This window comes from Callithrix jacchus, chromosome 2, assembly GCF_049354715.1.
Source record: "Callithrix jacchus isolate 240 chromosome 2, calJac240_pri, whole genome shotgun sequence".
Lineage (NCBI taxonomy): Eukaryota > Metazoa > Chordata > Mammalia > Primates > Cebidae > Callithrix > Callithrix jacchus.
This window is the reverse complement of record NC_133503.1, coordinates 111,955,529-111,975,122: the sequence shown is the minus strand read 5'-3', so window position 1 is coordinate 111,975,122 and position 19,594 is coordinate 111,955,529. Positions and strand designations below refer to the sequence as shown.

Here is a 19,594-nt window from a genome sequence, read left to right as displayed (position 1 = left end):
TTAATTCTCAGATGCAGAAGAGTATGTTTCAATATATCTTACATTTACCTTGAAACAATCTCAGTATTTTTTTTTTTTTTCAGTTTGGCACTTGGAGAAGATAAAGCAAAGTGAAAAAACACTAAGGAGGAACCTGCAGCGGGTTGGAGGAAGGGCAGTCATTATCACTGAATTTAAGAAACAGAAGAATATGTAAATTTTACTAATTATTGCCCTTTACACATCCTTTCTTGATAGTGACACGAGGGTCCAAAGACGTTAAATCAGTTGCCTAAGACCCAGACCCAGAAACTCAGGCCTAGACCCTCTTCTGTGTTTCTGTGGATTCCCATTCGCCCTCTTTACACTGCCCTATGCTGCCTCTAGCGTTAGCCCAAGAAACTATAAGGAGGGGCTGTGGGAGGAGAAGGCAAAAACTGGAGAGGGTCATAGATTCCTGCCTAAGGAGGCAAGAAACGACCTCCCTGAGTGAAGATGTTTAAGCATTTGACTTGACTAAGAGAAGCAGCCCGCTCGTTCCAAGGGTTGAACGCGCCTATTAGCTGCCGCTGAGTATCTAGGATGCTTTTTTCCCCCTCTACTTTGGAAGATTAATCTAAGGTAGAAAGTTAATCGCTTTCTTGCCCTCCACGACTTCTACACTGATCGAAGCGACCGTCCTCCCTCTAACATTTCATGGGCTCGTTCTTTGCAACACACTTGCTCTAGGTCTTAGGTGTCCCTTTAAACCCTCTCTTCCCTCTTTATTCCCAAATCTTTTATCTTTGGCTCTCTTAAGCTGTAAAGACACACTGGCACCTTAGGTGGTCAGGGAAGGTCGCTGGATTTCTTCTTTCGGTGAAAGTCCGGAGGATCGTTCCTGCCACTGTCCCCATATTTAGACACACTAGGAAGACCCTCAAGGATCATTTACGGAGAGAACGGGGTGCATTCTGCGGCTGCTGGCGGGAAGCTAGAGAATGTGGCGGGCGGGGGCAGCGCATCTGGCGCCTTGGCAGAGGTGCGGACTGGGAACAGCCCGCAAGCGTCCGCTGCCGCCTGCCCCGCGACGACGCGCACAGTCGCCCACCAGGAATCGGTCGGTGCCGCGGGTGGGCGAACGCAGCGCCGCTGGCCCGGAGGACGGCGCGGAGGGTGGCGCTGGCTGCGTGAAAGGCGTCTTTGTGCAAGACTGAGTGTGGTGGGGGGAAGGCAAAGAGAGAACTGGGCCGGGAACTGGACGCGGAGGTCTGGGGCGCCCCTACGCCCCCAGCTGTAGGCTGTGCAGGAAGGAGCCGGGTAACGCCGGCAGGGGGCAGTGTGGCGATAGAGGAGTTGCTCGGGGGTGGGGGTCTCCTTTAGCCTCTATTTGAGGCTAAAGTAGGGAGAAAGCAGCCTGGAGGAAGCTGGTGGGGATTGGGCTCCCCGCCCTCTCGCCTAGGTGGCGGAGAAATCGCGCTAGCTGGAAGGGCGCAGCTCCTCTCCGAGAGCTCATTCCGGAGTCGGAGAGCTGGGAGTGCGGCCCCCGAGGCGGAGCCTCCCTCCAGCCCCGAGTCCCGCTGCCCCCACCTGGGGGAGAGGGGCGGGCGCCGCGCTGCCTTCCCTCCGCGCCTCGGCCGCGTGGCTTGCGGCTTATTTTCCCAGCTGGCAAGCGCCGTGCTGCAGACAAGGGAATGCCTGTGGTGAGTTGTTTATTTTGCTGAAGTTTGCGGTGGGCCCGGGGGACGTGGGGGGCGAGCGGCAGGCAGCAGCCGGGACTGTTTTGTTTAGGTCTCCATCCACCTGTGTGGTATAAATCTGCCAGCCTCCGGGCGGCGGGGGGCCGGGGTGAGAAAGCCCTGACGTTCCCAAAAGCCCCTTTTCGCCACTTACAGATCTAAGACCACATTTGATTCTCCACGCCTGGAACCAGCTAGATCCTAGTTTCGCTCCCCCACCCTCCAGCCCCCCATCAACGCTTCCCGCACCCGCTGTGTGCAGGGCTGGTGCTCCGCAGAGCAATCAGCGCCCACGACCCAGGGACAGCTGGCCGCCGAAGTCCCTCCCCAGCGCCCTTTCCTGTTCTCTTGAGGACAGGGAAGCTGAGGGTTTAATGTGAAGGGCGCTCATGAAATTCGTGGGAACTTGTTCTGGCTTCTTCTGGCGTGGAGTTCTTTCAGGGGTGTCGGGTCTGCCCCGGACTACAAAATAGGATCCTGAGTTGGCTGAAGTTGCCCAGACTAGGCTGCAGAGAGGTCGGCTGTTGGCTCGCAGGAGAGCCCAGAGGAACCCCTTGAGCTGATGGCAGTCAAGACCGGCGGCTGCGTTTGCCTGCAAGAAAAGCCTAAATACATTAGCGAGCTGGTAAAGCTTTTAAGGCCTTCTTAGGAGCGAGTGGCTGGCTAATGAGAGGTTAATTTTGTTTCGAAGGGAAGGCTGCACTGGTTTCCTGAGATAAATGGACAGGAAGCGCATTACCTCCGCGCGCTGGCAAGAGGCTCCCAAATGCTTTTTGCACCTGCCGTTTTGAGCGGTGAGAGCAGGAGCCGAGCCCGCAGGGATTGCGGGGGCCCGTTGCGTACGAGTGGGTGATGAGCCCCTCACAGGCCCCAGGCTCGCTCCCTCCGGGGGTGCATTGCTCACACCAAGCTCTGGGATTCTTCTCTCACGCCCAGGTCCTGCGTGTTCCGAAGTCCGGGGGCTCCCTGATCCCTCTCCAGGAGCGGAAGGGTTAAGAATGATGTAAGTACAGGCACTTGGTTTCTCAAGTCGCCCGCTTGGCCCTCTTCCAAGTTGTACTTTCCTTCTTTTCTCTCCTTTCCTTTCCTTCCTTTCTTTCCTTACTATTCTAAAGCTTTTTAATAAACTTTCACTCCTGCTTTTTAAAAAAAAAAAATGATGTAAGTACAAACCACGAGCTGCTTGACGCTGCGCTGTCGGACTCCAAGCTATTTCAGCCGCTGCTTTGTATACATAGTAGACGGAGGAGCAGCCAGGGAGCCCTTACTCTAGAATGGATTGCACATATGGAAACCTAGGTGATCTGCTAAGCAGGCAGAGATCCTCCTGTTAGATTTCTGGAAATGGAGACATATTAACTAGAAAACAGTTAAAACATCACGTATAGGTTCAGGAAATGAAACCGCATATTGTTTAGAATCCATTAGTGTTTCTGGCATGTGTTTTAATTCTGTCCACTCCCCTGAATGTACTGTTCAGGTCTCCTCTTTCTCTTTCCTTCCTGAAAACAAAGAGGAAGGGAGAAAGTGCACCAGTGGCAAGAAACATGGTGGATGTGTGAGTTACACAAGTCATCAGTCACTTCATTCTTTTTATCTGATTAAAACATAAAACTTTTATAAGTCATTGATTTTATGTTTGTGTTTTAGCACCCTCTCCGATTTTTCTTTGTAGAATCTAAAATCCTTTGTAACTTGCAGCTCACCGGCTTGAATGGCAGTGCTATAAGCGACCATGCACTATGCTCTTGCTTTCCAAGCCGATTTCTGATCTTTCTAACAGTACCAATTTACCCGCGAGTTGTCAACTGACTTATGTCTTGAAAATAGGAATCACCATGTGGTTTAATTGTGAAAATTAGCATTTTCCTCTAGCGTCTGAACACTTATGCAGCAATAAAAAGTGAATTGTTAGGCTTATAAATCTCGAGCTTGTCAAATTTTACAATAGAGGAGCAATAAAGCACCTTAGAGACAATGAAGTTTTTCCTCAGAACAGTTGTTTCACACCACCAGTATTTGCAATGACTCGAGGACGCCCTCTATTGATAAGGAAATCTAGAGCACTCGTGTACTTACAGAACAGGATATGGGGGGAGGGGAGTGAAAAAAAAATCATATAAAGTCACAATCGGAAAGACCCAAACCAAACTGAAATTTTTGATCCTTAACTATTGGTTGTATGTTTTGTAATACGGTCAATACGGTGAGATGCTTCTTTTATAGGGCCTTGGGTTAAGAGGAAAAAAACATTTTAGTCTTTGTTAGCCAAATACTTTGAAAATCAGTATTATATTTCATTACTTTTTAAAGATACTTCTTAGTATATCATGAATTATATCTCATTAATTATATGAAGCAATTGCAAGATGGTAAATTTTTGCTCTAATAATATTTAGTCCACGGCATTATCTGAAAATGTCATGTATCTTCCTCCCCAAAAGTCATTTCTCCAGGCAACTGTGAAGCTATTATTAAGCATATTATGGATACACACAAGGCTTGGATTATATCGTGGATAGTGAAAGGTGTGTTTACCCCTTGAGTCATCATAGTATGTAATAAGTAAGTAATGAAAAGTTACAGTAAAAACAGATAGGCATCCTTGATTAGGGATCTAGTGGTTTGAGCAATTCACAGTGTGTCTGAGTGAGCTGGTGAGACAGGAGGTTTGCCCCTCAATTATCCTAGTCCATTGATTAGTACATTTAAACATGTATGGAATATCAACATGTCCGTGGTTGATATGAAATTCCTAATTAAATTAGAGATTCTGAGTAATGTAGCGGGTAGAGTTGCCAGCAACGATTTGGGTGTTAGTGGATTTTAAATGGCAGCCGTGCTGTTTGGGGAACAGCTAAGGCCTAGGGCAGTATCAAGTGTCTCTCAGCCTTGAGGTCATTCTTGAGATTAGATATCACTTCACACCTACTGATAACAAATTGGACTCTCATCAATCTCACAACTGCTTTTGTCTCCACTTGGCAGCCTCTTTCTGTGCAGACAATTGTCTTTTTCTTCACTTTTGGACCCATCCGATCATAAAAGGAGAAAGTGACCTGACATTGAATTAATCTGTAGAAATTTATGGAAAACTGAATAAATCTGTAGAAATTTGTGGAAAAGCCACTGAGCAACAACAAATCATGGCATAGTTACACTGCATAAAAACGCACCACTCTCATTAATTACACTGTAACAGAACGTTGAAGTCTGCCCACTCTTAGACCTCTCTTTTGCGGCTTTCAGGAAGGGAAATATAAAAAAAACTAGAACACCTGAGCCTCGCGCAGCTGCCAGCGAATTACTCCGGGAGTTCTCAGGTACCTTCCCAGCCCGTCCTATCTGCCCCGGACCGCGGGTGACATTCAGATTTCCAACACCGCCCGAGCTTACTTTACTAGACTCCCGCAAGCTGCTCGGAACGCGGTTCCGCAGATGTGATTGGCTGAAAGGTGACCTGCCGCGCGGCGCTCGGTAAAAGCGCCGGCTTCCTCCAAGGAGGTGGAGCTGAAGCTGGCAGGGCCAGGGCGGGGAGGAGTGATTAAATTAAAAAAAAGAAAAAAGAAAAAAGTCCGATCACAATAATTCAAGGAGAGGTCAAAGGCCGATACCTTTGTAATGCCGGCAAGAGTGAGTGGCGGTCGCCCATTTCTATTGGGCGCAAGGAAACAGTAAATTGCGGAAGAGTGTAGACCGGAGAGGAAAGAAAGCACGAGGAAGGTTGCGGCGTAGGAGAGAGAACTTGCAGTCGATGGACCCGGAACTCGAATTACACTAAGTGGGCGGGGCACCGGGCCCTCTGGGTCCTGCGATTGGCAGGCTGAGCCAGGCGGACATGCAACCCCAGCCAATGGAGAATAAGGGAGGGAGGGCGGTCAAGGCAGCGCGGATAGGCGGGCACAGGGCGGGGCGGGACGGCAGTGCGGGTCTGAGATTGATTGACCGCGGGGACAGCCGCACAGATATCCCGGCCGCCTGCGGGCTGCTTGCTAGGGCTGCGCCAGCTGCTCGGAGGTCCACGCTCGCCGAACCCACGCTGGCTGGGGCTGGGGTACCTGCGCTCTCGGGACTCGTCTCAGCAGTCGCTCACGGTCTTTGTGTCTTCTCTTCTGCCCTTCTTTCCCTCCCCGCCGCCACGATGCCCCTGCGCCCCGTTGCTGCCGCCGCCGACTGGCTGCGCCTGTGGCGCACTGCTTGCTGCGGTGGTGGTGGCGGCCCATCTCTTACGCGGGCCTAAAGGAGGAAGAAGAGGAAGCGAGGCGCGCCCCTCGGCCCATGCAGCAGCCACGGGCCCAGACCCGCCAAGGCGCCCGCGCCGCCGCCCTCGCCGGAGCCCACGAGACCTGCATGGACGGGCATGGGCTTGAGAGCAGCACCTTCCTGCGCCGCCGCCGCCGAGGTTGAGCAGCGCCGCCGCCCCGGGCTCTGCCCGCCGCCGCTGGAGCTGCTGTTGCTGCTACTACTCAGCCTCGGGCTGCTCCACGCAGGTAGGATGGGAGCGCGCGAGGGGAGCCAGCCCCGGGGCTGAGGGCTTTGTTCCCAAACAGCCCCAGGTCTCGAAGGCGCTCGCCGGGGCGGAAGGGCGGCGTGGCGCAACGGGAAAGGCCTCCCGAGCCCGTGACAGGCACCTCACCTCAACCAGGCTCCCGGCGACAGGAACGCAGCCGCCCAATGGGCGGTCGCCGGGCGCGGAGACGAGCCCTCTCCCCACCCTCCGGGTCTTCGTCTCGGACCGCTGACAGATCTCCCGTCCAGCAGCCGCTTATCAAACGTTAAGCGGGCGGGGGCCGCGCGCCGGAGACAAATGTTCCGGATGCTTTATTGCTCTCAGCGCTGCTGTTTACTGAAAGTCAGGCTCGGATCAGGTTTCCGCCGCTGCAGCCGCCTAGGAGGGAGACAAGGAGCCTTGTGCTGCTTTTCTGGAGTTGGGGGTGGCGGCGAGGCGAAGGAAGCGCACCAGATGTAAAGATTTTCACCAGAGTTTGCAGACCTGGGAGTTAATCTCGAAGTAACGTCAACTTTTTCGACCAGGGATTTCTTTAGTTTTGGCAAAAGCTGCTTTTAATTCAGCGGTCAGCCTCCCTGGAAAAGCTCGTGCTTTGTGGCTAGCCGGGTGTTTTTGGGCTCGGTGAGGGGCTGAGAGATAACTATGCTGCCTTCTGGAGGTCGGCGCTGCCCCAGCCTCGAGGATTATGTTCTTAGGGAAGTAAGCCTGCAGATGACCCTTCTACCATGTGATATCTATTTTTCTTTTTTAAAAAGCGTTTCATGAAAATCCAGGACGCTCTTCACACTGTTTTCTTTTAGGAGTTTGCCTAGACAAAGAATTCTCTTAATGCTAAGGTTGAAAGGGAAAGTGTCTTTTAGTCTTGAGAACAGAGCATTAGATAAGTTTTTTTTTTTTTCCTTCAAGAGCTTTTTGTCCTGTATATGACGCTTCACAATGTTTGATCTGGAGAATCCTGAACTTCAGTGCCATCCAACTATGCGGAGTGATTTTTACTTTTTTATTAAACCACACCCGCCGAGCTAAAAATCAGGGAGATCTTTTAAGTAATGGGTGGGGGTGATCTGGCATTTGAGAGGACTTAATTTACTTAGCATAGCTTTGCATTGTGATATAATAACTGCTTTTTAACACTATCAATTAGGGAAAAGACTGACGACTTAATTTTAAAAAAGGGTAATAGAAAGTTTTAGAATGATTACTGCTTTCTGTTAGTAACTCAACCTTAGAAAATAGTGTCAAACTGCATGTAGTTACATGGATAATTTTTCTTGACATATTAAAAAATAATATTCAGGAGTGTTTTATGTGAAAAATGTGTCCATAATACCAAAATGTACGTTTCATGAAATGGAAATTGTGCTAGGGGGACTCTGTCCCCTTTGGCTGCTTGAATATTGTTTCCCATAGTTGCCATAGGATCCTGTGACAGGATTGGAATATGGTCCTCGAAGATTTCTTTGCTGGCCTGTGAAAGGCATACGAGGTTGGCTTAAATCTTTAGGAAAGTAGGGTGTCTTAGTTCAAGAATTTGGAATGTGAAGCTCTCGGTATCTTCCTGTGTCTTCATTTAAGTCACCATTAGATTCAACCCAACAGAATGTGGTGAGTGATTTCTGTGGACAACTTGTTGAAGCAATTTATCTGGTTAAGAAAAAGAACGCTTCTTTTGAGAGATTTCTTTGGAGAGTGGTGCTACTTAAATGCCCAGGGTGTTTCTGAGAGAAGCGAGCCTAGCAAGAGAGCGAGTGCTCTTTCAGATGGACTACTGTATGTTTTATGCCTGGATCCTTATCATATGCCTCAGCACCCCATATGGCTCCACATTTCACTTAATTCAGCTTCAGCATATCTCATTTCCTTTATTACACAGTGGCGATGTGCTGCAAATTCACACATGTAGTCCTGTTGTTAAGGAAACTGTCTTGAATGGTGAGGTCTTTATGTTTGATTCATTAAAAAATGATTAAATGAAAGCTCTAGACCCACAAATGTTGAAAATGCTATCACACTGCACGGATGGTCTGTCCCAAAAATAGAGAAATCTGTAACTAAAGAGTGAAGAGTTTGAAGTCTGCCTCTGGAGGAGTATAAAAAGAATACTTTTAGTTGCACTTTTTTTTTTTTTAAGCAAACCTCTGCAATTCCTGAATGGAGATCCAATATGGAGGTTACTTGCTTACTCATACACTTCATGGCCTTCTTGGCTACATCCTTGAGATTGTTTCTGCTCTGCATTGTCTTGGTATTTTGACAGGAGGTTTACTTTACTGTCTATAACAGGCAAAGTGTGCATTGTCATTATAAATTCATGAAGCCTGGATATTTCTGGGTGTATGCTACAAATTTGTCATTATACAGGAGCCCGCAGTGAAGCTGAAAATGCTGACCCAAACGTACTTTCTCTCTAGCCCCCTTCGCTCCCCTCATCTCTGTAGTAAAAGGCTGTTGAAGGATTTATCCAAAGCAAAAAAAAAAAAAAAACTAAGGCGATCTGTTTGATTTGAGATTTCTTTAAGCAGTCAGCACCAACCTGCTATGAAAAAGGGAAAGATTTGTGGGATAATGAGGAAGGTATGAAAAGGGAGCTGGGAATCTAAATTCTGCTTTTATTCCCTTCTGAACGATTCCATCTGCATTTCCATACTGTTCTTACTTTTGATATTTTATGACTATTTGAAATAATTATAAATAAACATATGCTCGGACAGATTTTATAGACCATAAAAAGAACAAATAGGCACTGCAAGTTTAGCGGGAAGTTCTTGTGCTGTCATTTATCTGCAGCCTTAAGAGCTCTTCATTACTGAGATCTTGGCCCTGTCTTTATTTTCTTGCTTTCCATGTATCTGATTTTAAAAGAAAAAAAATACAGTAGCTACTTAAGTCTTTTTTTAACCATCAAGTACTGTCATTAGAGTTAGGAAATAAAAGGAGACATGACCTGTGATGGAAAAACAACAAGTTTTGAGGGAAGGCACCACGTTCTGGCTTAATAATGCTAGCTGTTTTATGATTCCGCCAGAACAAGCCCTTTAATTTCCCTTTGCCTTGGTTTTTCCATCTGCAAAATGGCTTTAATGCCTTTTGGGGTTGTTTAGTTGGTTGATTTCTGTTTTGGTTTGATTTGGATTCTAGAAAAAAAAAATACCTGAAAGTGACTTGATCTGCTTTGGAAAGAGGAATTCTGTAAATACTGCAGCTACTTTTGTCAGCTTTGGACTGAGCAAACAAAATAGATTACACACAAAGATGTGTTTGTAACTTTTTGAAAGTATGATTTGATAATTGTTGTAAATCCATAGCTCCAACGTATTAAAATGTTTTCATCTTTTACTTAGGTTAAAGTAAATATCAAACATAGACTACATAATATTTTCCCCTTTTTGGTTTTTCAGATTTAAAAATGGTGACAGAGTTGTCTTCAGAAATTGTCTCTTTCCACCTATTTGTTCCAGCTAAAGCTAGAAACAGATTACAGGCTAATAAATTCAGATTTAAGAGCAGTTTGCTGCTGAAAATGTTAAAATAGCTTTCTAAGACAATATTAGGCTTAATTTTAAATCTTTATCAGATGGAGTTCCCTAAATCTTGATATCATCCTAAAGTTTATCACATCCACATCTTGAAATAATTATATATTTAATAATAATCTACTGGCCCTGAATTTTTTCCCCTATCCAGAATGCAAATTATAAGATATTTGCTGTCTAGAAAGATCACAGAGTTCATCTTAGAATAACTTCCTCATTTTTCTGAAGAGGACCCTAAGACTTAGAGATTCAGAGACCTTCTTCATAGTTTAAAGACCTATAAAGAATTTTATGTAGCACAAATATGTATTACAGTTCATTTATAGAAAATTTGTAGTTGATGATAAAGAACAGTGTCTCTTTTGAATAAGTCTGTTGTTTCCATTTTATGGAACAGAATATTAAATTATTTGGGGCACACAACTGACTTAGTATTGGCAGTTCTTGTGCTTTAGGAGATTTTGTAAGTTTTTGTTTGAGAACCTAATGTTAAAAAGCATCGTTTGGAAATTGATTTTTTTAAACTAATAGTACAGTAAAACTTTGCTTTTTCATGTTTGTGTCACTGGTGTTTATTTACTGTGCTCTTACTTGTGATCTGCTTGGGAGCTGGGATCCTAGGGTAATGGAGATACAGATGGTAAGGAAAAAGTAAATATATAGCTTGGTGAAATGAATCTTTTTTCTTCTTCTTCTTCTCCTTAGAGCATTTCCATTTTGTTGAAATTAGGAAATTGTGCCAGTTTTTTTTTTACAGTTTCTTAGTAAACATGCCTCAGAAGTAGAATGACAGTACTTGGATTTTTTTTTTTTTCCTTGATGATCTTATTCTGTAGCCATACAGGTAAATCAAGTAAAGATGTTTTAAATAATTATACTATAATTTAGGATTTTATACCTTCCTGAGATGTGGAGGTTTAAACCATGGTTTTGTGCTTAGTGCTGCTTTTACAATGCCTTCTGAAGCAAGTTATGCAATTTTGAAAATCAAAACAATGTTCATGTTTTTGGCATAACCTTAGAATAGAGAAATCTTTTCCAAAACCTATAAACAAATAGCAATAATGATAAAATATTTTATTGACTATTCCCTTAAAATCTCAACCTATAAACGCTGGACTAGACTCATGTTCACTCACAGTGGCTCATGCATTAACGTTTTAAGTTAACTAATTACATGCAGTTTTTCTTCCAGTGCTTAATTTGAGAGAGACACAGGAGCACAATGAAACCCTATTTCTGAAGGCTTCTTAAAATAGGAGTACAGTATGTAAAATAGAACCAACAGTTCCCAAAGGACAGTGTCATATTCTAATGTAGCTCAGGAAGTTATGAAGAGTTTACAAATGTTTGGTCTCATCTTCTTTTCTATAGGTGACTGCCAACAGCCAACCCAATGTCGAATTCAGAAATGTACCACAGACTTTGTGTCCCTAACTTCTCACCTGAACTCTGCCATTGACGGCTTTGACTCTGAGTTTTGCAAGGCCCTGCGTGCCTATGCTGGCTGCACCCAGCGAACTTCAAAAGCCTGCCGTGGCAACCTGGTATACCATTCTGCCGTGTTGGGTATCAGTGACCTCATGAGCCAGAGGAATTGTTCCAAGGATGGACCCACATCCTCTACCAACCCCGAAGTGACCCATGATCCTTGCAACTATCATAGCCATGCTGGAGTCAGGGAACACAGGAGGGGGGATCAGAACCCTCCCAGTTACCTTTTTTGTGGCTTATTTGGAGATCCTCACCTCAGAACTTTCAAGGATCACTTCCAGACATGCAAAGTTGAAGGAGCCTGGCCACTCATAGATAATAATTATCTTTCAGTTCAAGTGACAAATGTGCCTGTGGTCCCTGGATCCAGTGCTACTGCTACAAATAAGGCAAGTATACTTTCTTTTTTCCCCTCTCCCTACTCAATTTTCTGATGTTTGATTCTTCAGATAACTTTTGAAATGTGCTATAAAGGGATTAGTTTAAAAGAAACTTCTTTCTGGAGAGCAATTAACAGTTGATAAAGGGTTAAGTAAAAATTATTTAGTAAGGAATTTCTCACTGGAATGTAAATGTAGTTCTAATTTTAAATAGACAGCGATATGAAGACTAAAAAGTAAACAGCAAAATTGAGTTCTCCAGGGAAAAGGCAGGCCTGTCTAATAAAAAAAATATGCTTTTTTTAAATGATACCCTTTTTTTGAGTGCATATGTATGTTACTCTTCTTGAAGAAATCCATGTTCAGATTTATTAGATGATTGAAGTGCGTGTTCAGAATAAAGAAAGCTGTGAGGCCTGAGGCAGTGACCTATCAGGAAATATATTTTATTGGATATTTGGAAGCTATAGTAAAACATAATGACAATAAGCCAACTTCCCAGTGGTAAACCCACAGTGGTGTTTTAGTTACTAACCTCTTAATGACCAAGGAGGTTAAGAATTAGATACTGCAGAGCAGCGATGTGTAACCTTTGTGTAATCCCAGGGCCTCAGGTTAACAGTTTCAGTCAGAAGCTAAGGGAAATACTGACAAAATTAAGCTTACCATGCCTAGCTGCCACTTTATATGGTCTGTGTTCATTTGTTTCAAATAAACTAATACTGTACAGAGATCTTTGAAACCAACTTCAAGGCACCAGTGTTTAGTGCAAGCAGGTAGAGAGGACCTACGAACTAGGTTTCTAATTGACAGTCAGTACTAACTCAATCATTAGTAAGTAAAGTCAAAAGGGTTTTTCACTAAAATAGTGTCCCAACTAACCACCTCCTTCCCTGTCTTCCCCAACCACAAAACCACGCACGTAGACCATCACTTCTTACTTTATTTCCTGCGTTTATTGTATCTATTCAAAAATTGGTTTAGATTTTTTAAATGTAATTGAGGTAAGGCTCAGGCTTTTGAAATACTTATGACTGTTCTCTTGATTCCAGGACGCCCTCCCTTGCGTCCAAACATGTGTGGCATACTTTTTAAATGAATTGAAGTTATTTTACTTGGCAGTTGTGGGGGAAATTTTACAACACCTTGGGAGATATCTGGAGATACCCTGGGGTGTCACAAATTTAAGATTAGAAGTCATTGCCCTAAACAAAGACTACTGTTACACTGGTCTAGACATCTTAGGGGAGCTCCAAAATGTTTATACTTCAACTCTCAGTAAAAGCTCAAGCTTGCCTTTTACCTTACCTAATTCCGCATCTCAAAATAAACTTTTCTCTCTCTGGTTTTTGTATGTATGCAAATCATTGTTTCTATAAATATCTCGGAATATGTATTTGCTATAAGTTATATATAAAGTTATAGAATTATGGACTCATAAGAGAAACATGGCCCCAAATCCATTATTGCTGCAGAGGCATATGGCACATGAAACCTGGGAATAGTCTTTGGGTAACTGAAAGAAGGCAGTCCACTGGGTATGGAAAAAGTCATCAGTTGTGCAAATAATTGAGGGCTTGGCAGAGTAACCTTCAAACAAAACTGTAGAGATTAATCAGAGCTTGTACGTGGGGAAATACTGGTTCTCTTCACAAGAACCAGTATTGACATTTTATTCTCCATGCCTTCCATCCAGTCATGTCACTTCTGTTATTCAGTCTTTCAAAATTCTGTTGTTACTGATTATGGTGAAAATATGTGAGGGATAACCTTATGAATATTGCTGTTTTATAAATTGAACAGTTTACACTGAAGTATTTAAGATCATTTTATTTCAGTTGAATCTGTTGTAATTTTAACAAATAAATTAAAAGTATAATCTTGTTTTCTCCCTCAGTTTGGAATAAGGATCAAAGGTTTTATTCATTCGAAAAAAGTTGGGAGAAAGTGGTCCTCTGACATAAATTCAAGTGGATGATGAGAATGCTTGGTCTTTAATTGCACAATTGGAAAGTATTTTTCCACATCTGGTGACCATGCTGTCCAGCAACAAACTACTCTGTAGCTTCATTTCACGACCTCTAGGAGTTGTTGGGTTTGGCTCCCCATTTCCCTTCTTTTTTTAACTCTCTCCAAAGCCTCATAAGCATCTGGAAGGTTACTCTTGAAGACCTATCTCAATTCTAGTATGACCTGGTCTGGTGAAACCAAAGAAAGGCCTAAAATCTTGCAATACAATTTCCTTTTACTCACCCAGGGCAAAATAAAATCTTTAAAAACCTTAAGCACAAAAAAGTGGTGGTAAGAAAAATAAAAACAATAAGAGGCACAAAGTGCTTATAAAATAAGTTGTAAATAAGATCTGAAATTTTCCCTTGATGTCTACCGCAATACTTTCTTCAAAAAAATCTTTTGAAAAACTTTTTCATGGTAATCCCAACTTTACTGAGAACTTAAGCACGTGCATAGACCAGTTATTGGGTAACCTAGTACTGTGCCTTGTAGGTAGATACCAGACCATCCTTGTGTGGTCAAGCATTTTTAATGACTGACGTGTTCAGTGCCTCTAGATTGAGAGACTGACTGATGATGTCATTGGCTAGCTGACCAGCTGTGATAGTGAAATTTTTGTAAACATCCTTTCATTCCGCTGCCTTTAACACTGCATTGAAGCACTAGACCCTAGGGTATTTTGCTCAATGAGGCTCAGTCCTGGGAACCTGGCCTCTTGAGCAAGCCATCTTCAACTCCAACTTTGTGAGCTCTGCCTGTTCCTAAGTACCACCCTTTTCCTCATCACAAAAAGGCAAAGTGGGGGAAAAATCTAAACACCATAAAATAAAATGAAGTCATCTGAGGCCATATATTGGCTAAGCCTTTTCTTTTTTTCTACATGGCAAGCAATGAGTTTAAGGCAGACAGGCCTGCGGTGCTCAGTGATGTTCCCTCATCTTCCCTGTCTATTGTTTTTTCCCCACCATGGCCCTCTCCTCCACTTCCCTGGGAAAGGTAGGGCTTGTTTTCCAGTTGGTCATGGTGTGCACAGGTATGCTTTCTTAAGGCCTCTGTGTTTTTAGTTTTGCCCTCTGCCGGCCTCCCTGTCTTTGGAGGAGCCTGTGGCAGTTGGCTACCTTGCCATGTAGGTGTGTTTCTGAAGGGGAAGCCAGAGCTGGTTTTTCATCTCTCCACCCCAGAGGCCGCAGGGGTGTCTGGCAGACAGACACACCTCGGCTGACATCCACATCAGCTCTGGGCCATCTTTCCCACCTTTGGCTGTGAGAGGCGGCTGCAGGCATGCAGGCACTCAGAATGAGATGAGAGGGACAGGCTCTGAACTGGCAGAGTTAGCTACACTGAGAAGAAAGGCAGGTTTTGTTTTGCAGAAGGAGGTAACCCACCCTTCACAGGCTCCAGAGAGGGCACGTGTCAGTAGTAGTTTTGTGCCTCACACACTCGAGAGAAACCAGCTCGTCTGTGAGGATGCTTGACTTCTTCCATGTTATTTTTGCAACCTCTCAGTCTCACTCTTGTTTCGTTCATTCTATGGATCTTCATATCTCTGTTTAAGTGGGTTCAATAAGAATCTGTATATGCCATGATCACAGAGGTGATTGGGGGTTAAATTCTTTTTTTATGAAAGATTCTGCGCTTTGCAAATGTATTCCCAGTAACATATGTTAAAATTGCCAGTCTCCAGGGAATTCAAAATTAGTCCTTTTTCAGTGCAGAAATTCATTTATTATTAAGTGGCATACCTAAACAATGGGAATGTTTTTAGTAATTATTTTTGTACAAGTAGTTTGAATGCCTTCTCTTTATTTTTCCTTTTTTTTTTTTTTTGAGACGGAGTTTCGCTCTTGTTACCCAGGCTGGAGTGCAATGGCGCAATCTCGGCTCACTGCAACCTCCACCTCCTGGTTCAGGCAGTTCTCCTGCCTCAGCCTCCTGAATAGCTGGGATTACAGGCACGTGCCACCATGCCCAGCTAATTTTTTGTATTTTTAGTAGAGACGGGGTTTCACCATGTTGACCAGGATGGTCTTGATCTCTTGACCTCGTGATCCACCCGCCTCGGCCTCCCAAAGTGCTGGGTTTACAGGCGTGAGCCACCTCGCCCAGCCTCCTTTTGTTTTAACGTGATTTTATCCTTTTTCACCACTCTTGCTTTCTTATTCTATCCTTCCACCTCAGTAACACAAAATAAAAAGTAGGAGCAGAGACTGAGGGTGACAACAGGTCCTATTGCAGAACTTTTGCTACACTTTACTGTGCCTCACCCTTGAGTGAGAGAGGTGGTTTAAGATATTTGAATTTGTAAAAGGATTGTGTTCATTGTACTTGACCAAGCCCAATGACTGTTGGCCAGTTGGGCGGATGATCTGAGGTGCCTATCTTGTATGTTTTTGGTGCTGCCAAGGGCTCCTGGTAATTCTATGGGCAGCACTCACCACCTGTCCAAAGCATAGTAGCATACCCTGCCCATCAGGTATATGGATACAGTCTAAATTCCAAACTTACCCCTGAATTTCAAATTCTGTAGCTACTTTCTTGGGACTTCTTGAAAATTTCCACTAGTTGATGATACTGGAGATGCAGAAAGACAGTTTGACTTGCTCTTGATTAATGTCTTCTTCAAACTCTATAACCCACAGTTTTCAACTGTAAGAAACACCATTACCTTGTGTAGGCTTCTAGAGCATGAGGTAGGTCTCCTGCTTTCTGGTGCCCCTTAGCATGTAGTTACTGTTCTACAACAGCATGTGGGCATGTAAACCAGTGTTCTGGGTCATTCTTTGTTGGTTACAAAATCAGAACCAGGCATGCCTGCATTGCAAAGGCTTTCAGCTGTCATTTTAAGTATAGCTCTGCATAAAGTTTTGGAAATCTGTCCTCTGTTGACCCCAGACCTAGTACATTTATTGTAGCCAAGTTTTTGCAACCCATTATGTTTTTAGCATCTTTATGGAAACCATGTAAGCTACATAGTGGTTATCATTATTTTTCTGGACTAAGGGATTTGCTCCTTCCATTGATAGGTCTGTGTTTGAAATCTAGGGATACTGTTCTTGCATGCAGTGTTACAAAGAGGGGGGTGCATGGTATATTTTGGGGGGGAATATAGAACATTTTCCCTCCACAAGGAAACCACAACTGTCTTGGTGATACATTGTAACTAATCTTTATAATCTGAGATTGCTCTTTTTTTTGTTATGATTGTGTTGTTACATTGGTAATTCCTGCCACCTCTTTGAGATTTGCTCCTTATTGTGATCCTCCTTGCTTTACAAAGATGCTAAGAAGTTCTGACTGGTTGAGGCATATTGCGAACAGGTGGGAAAGGATTTTGCAGTTACCGCTCCCTGCTTAATGTAATCATTTCTCTGATAATCGTATCCTGATAATTGTATGGTTAATTTGGTGCAGTATTTGAAACAGAAGGTACTAAAGGGTCCACTGTGGGAGATGCAGAGATGAATGCAGCCTTTGCCTCAGTGTAAGCACATAACTAAAATTTACAACAGTTGGTGGGAAAGCATGGGGTTTGTGTGTAAACCCAGTGTTTTCAGGGTTTCTTGTAGAACACTGGGGTGAACCACATTGACAAGCTGGTTCCAATTGATATTACTCATTTAGCCAAGTTGGCAGGGGTGTCAAGAAGGGCCAGGAGAGTGGGCTTGCTACAAAGGTTGGTCCCACACTAACACCCTCCTTGCCAAGTCATTGTCTTTACTCCTGGGGTTTGGTACAGTCTCCACCTCCCACAGTAGGAATGCTATTTCCTCACCTGCATACAATCTAGCAGGGCCTAGAACTCTGGCTCCCACCTTTGAAAAGCTGCCGATCTTTGATTTTATACCAAAAAGCTTTCTAGAATTTGACTATCGCAGGCACCAGTTCTTAAATTCATTTTCCAGAGTCTCGTCTCATCTTAAAACTCTCATGTTAGCTATTTTTACTCTTTGAATTTTTTTTTTTTCGTAGAAGCAATATTGAAACAGTAAAAGCCAGGTTTTCAGAAGAACAGAAATCATCTGTAGTTCCAGGTGGCAGTGTTCATATTTGTCCCTTTCTATTTCCCACGTAGCCCTTGTGCATACTGGATTATAAGGTCTTAGGTCCAGAAAGTACTCAACTTTGCTTTATATCACTTCAGTAAATTGCCTGGAGGTAAAAAGTTTCCAGAGTACACGTGGGGAGAGGAAGAAGAGAAAGATGGGGAAATTACTAGCTGTGTGATGAACCTATAAGTCTGAAAAATCATTTTGTAAGATAAATGAGCTACCTGGCTATTTTTTTATGCTAAACTTTTCAAACAAGGTAAGCCTTTATTTCATCCTTACACATTAAAAACTCTCGATAATGAGTCTTTTATCATCTTTCTAATCTCCCTGACTGTGCTTCCTCTGTCCCAAATGTGGTTTGGAAGGAGGAAGAGACCTTCAGAACCCCCTATTTGTAAGTGAAATTAACCCAGCGCCTGTCCCTCTATGAGCCAGGCAAGATTGCATGAGGGTGCTGTGGACCTCTACTGCTTTAAAACAAACCCACACTCTTCCATAGTTTAAACCAGGGGCATGAGGCCAAGTCTGATACACAGCTGAGAGTTAGAACTTGTTTTTCTGTCACATTTCCAAATGTCTCTCTGCCTGGTTAAATTTTCTTTGAGTCAACATTTTGAGGGGAAGGGGCGAGAAGGAAACATTGAATGGTTGATCCTTTTTTTGTTGGCTTCAATTAATGCTAACCAAACAGTTTCTGCGAGTGTGGAATGCAGCATGTAAAAAGTTACCTACTGTGTTAAACAATAGAAGCTGCTACCTTACCCATTTTGTCTTTATTTGTTTTGACTGCAGTAGAACTTGCTCTTCCACTGCTTTGAATTTTGTGTTCTTGTGGGTGGGGTAACTTAAGGACTTTTCAGACTGACAAGGAAGCTGGCCAACTTGTCAGTTAAGTGATAACTTAAAAGCTAACATACATTTAAGTTACAGACTTTAACAGTGAAATCACAGAGCTATTGGGTCTAAAAAGTTTAGGTGAAACTGGTTCTATGGAGAAAGGAGTTTTTTATGCCCCAGTTAAGAGTTGGAGCCAAAAGAACATGGGGTTCTTTCATGTTAGGACATAGCGTGTATACTGTGGATAGAATTGACATAACAGCATCTAAAATTCCTCATCTGCTCTCCATGTGCTCCTGAAATAGGGGTCAAAGTTTACTGTTTCCTTTTAAGGCGTGTGTGTGCATAAACAGATGTACATGCATGTGCTTTTACATGGTACTGAGGTCTTCCCTTCTCCCGGCCCAAGAAAAATGCAGAGATAAAGATACTGCTTTGTAGCATTTCAGTTAACTGACTGCTTGAAATACATAGTGACCACTGCTAACCACCTCATTCCTGAGTTCTCATGGGCCTTTTCTTGTTTTTAAGCCCTGGCAGCTTAAAATTGAACCTAGAAGTGACAGAGAGTGTATTGCGAAGACCTTAAAGCCCTTTTACTTTTTTTGCTCACCTCCCAAAGCTGAAAAATGATCAAAGAAGCTGTGGTTTTCTAATCCCATTGGTTTGGAAAACAGCTGTGCTAAACGTAGGCCCAAGCATTTGCTTAAGTTCCCACCAGGGCCTCAGGTCTGCAGCCCTGCCGCCTCTGCACCAGGAAGGGGAATGCCTGAAGGCAAGACATGCTACCGCATATTCAGCTGTGAGTTACTGCCACCAGCCCTGGCTCTCACTTTTCAAAATATTTTTAGCCTCTAGCCTGAAGTAGGTGGCAGCCTAGGCCTGTAATACTGTCCACACAGGGCTGACTTCATATCTAGGACCATAGTGAGTTCCTGCACTTCCTGGCCTCTTCACAATGCAGTCAGAACACAACAGACAAGCTAAGGGAGAGGTTCCATTTGGAGTTTTTGGAGTGACCAAGACTTACAGGACAAAGACCTTTCCTCATCCTCACCCTAGTGTTGCTCTGGTCTGTACA

General features: G+C 43.8%; 1 protein-coding gene across 1 annotated transcript in view; it reads left to right on the top strand.

Moving 5' to 3' along the window:
• The first annotated feature begins 1,472 nt into the window (after nucleotides 1-1,472).
• The window catches only part of RGMB (repulsive guidance molecule BMP co-receptor b), a 28,276-nt gene continuing 10,154 nt past the window's right edge, over nucleotides 1,473-19,594 (top strand). The window contains exons 1-4 of the mRNA XM_002744783.7: nucleotides 1,473-1,661; nucleotides 2,634-2,700; nucleotides 5,940-6,187; nucleotides 11,115-11,623. Coding sequence (XP_002744829.2) covers nucleotides 2,696-2,700; nucleotides 5,940-6,187; nucleotides 11,115-11,623 — 762 coding nt within the window. The 5' untranslated portion in view covers nucleotides 1,473-1,661; nucleotides 2,634-2,695. The remainder of the gene's footprint in view (nucleotides 1,662-2,633; nucleotides 2,701-5,939; nucleotides 6,188-11,114; nucleotides 11,624-19,594) is intronic.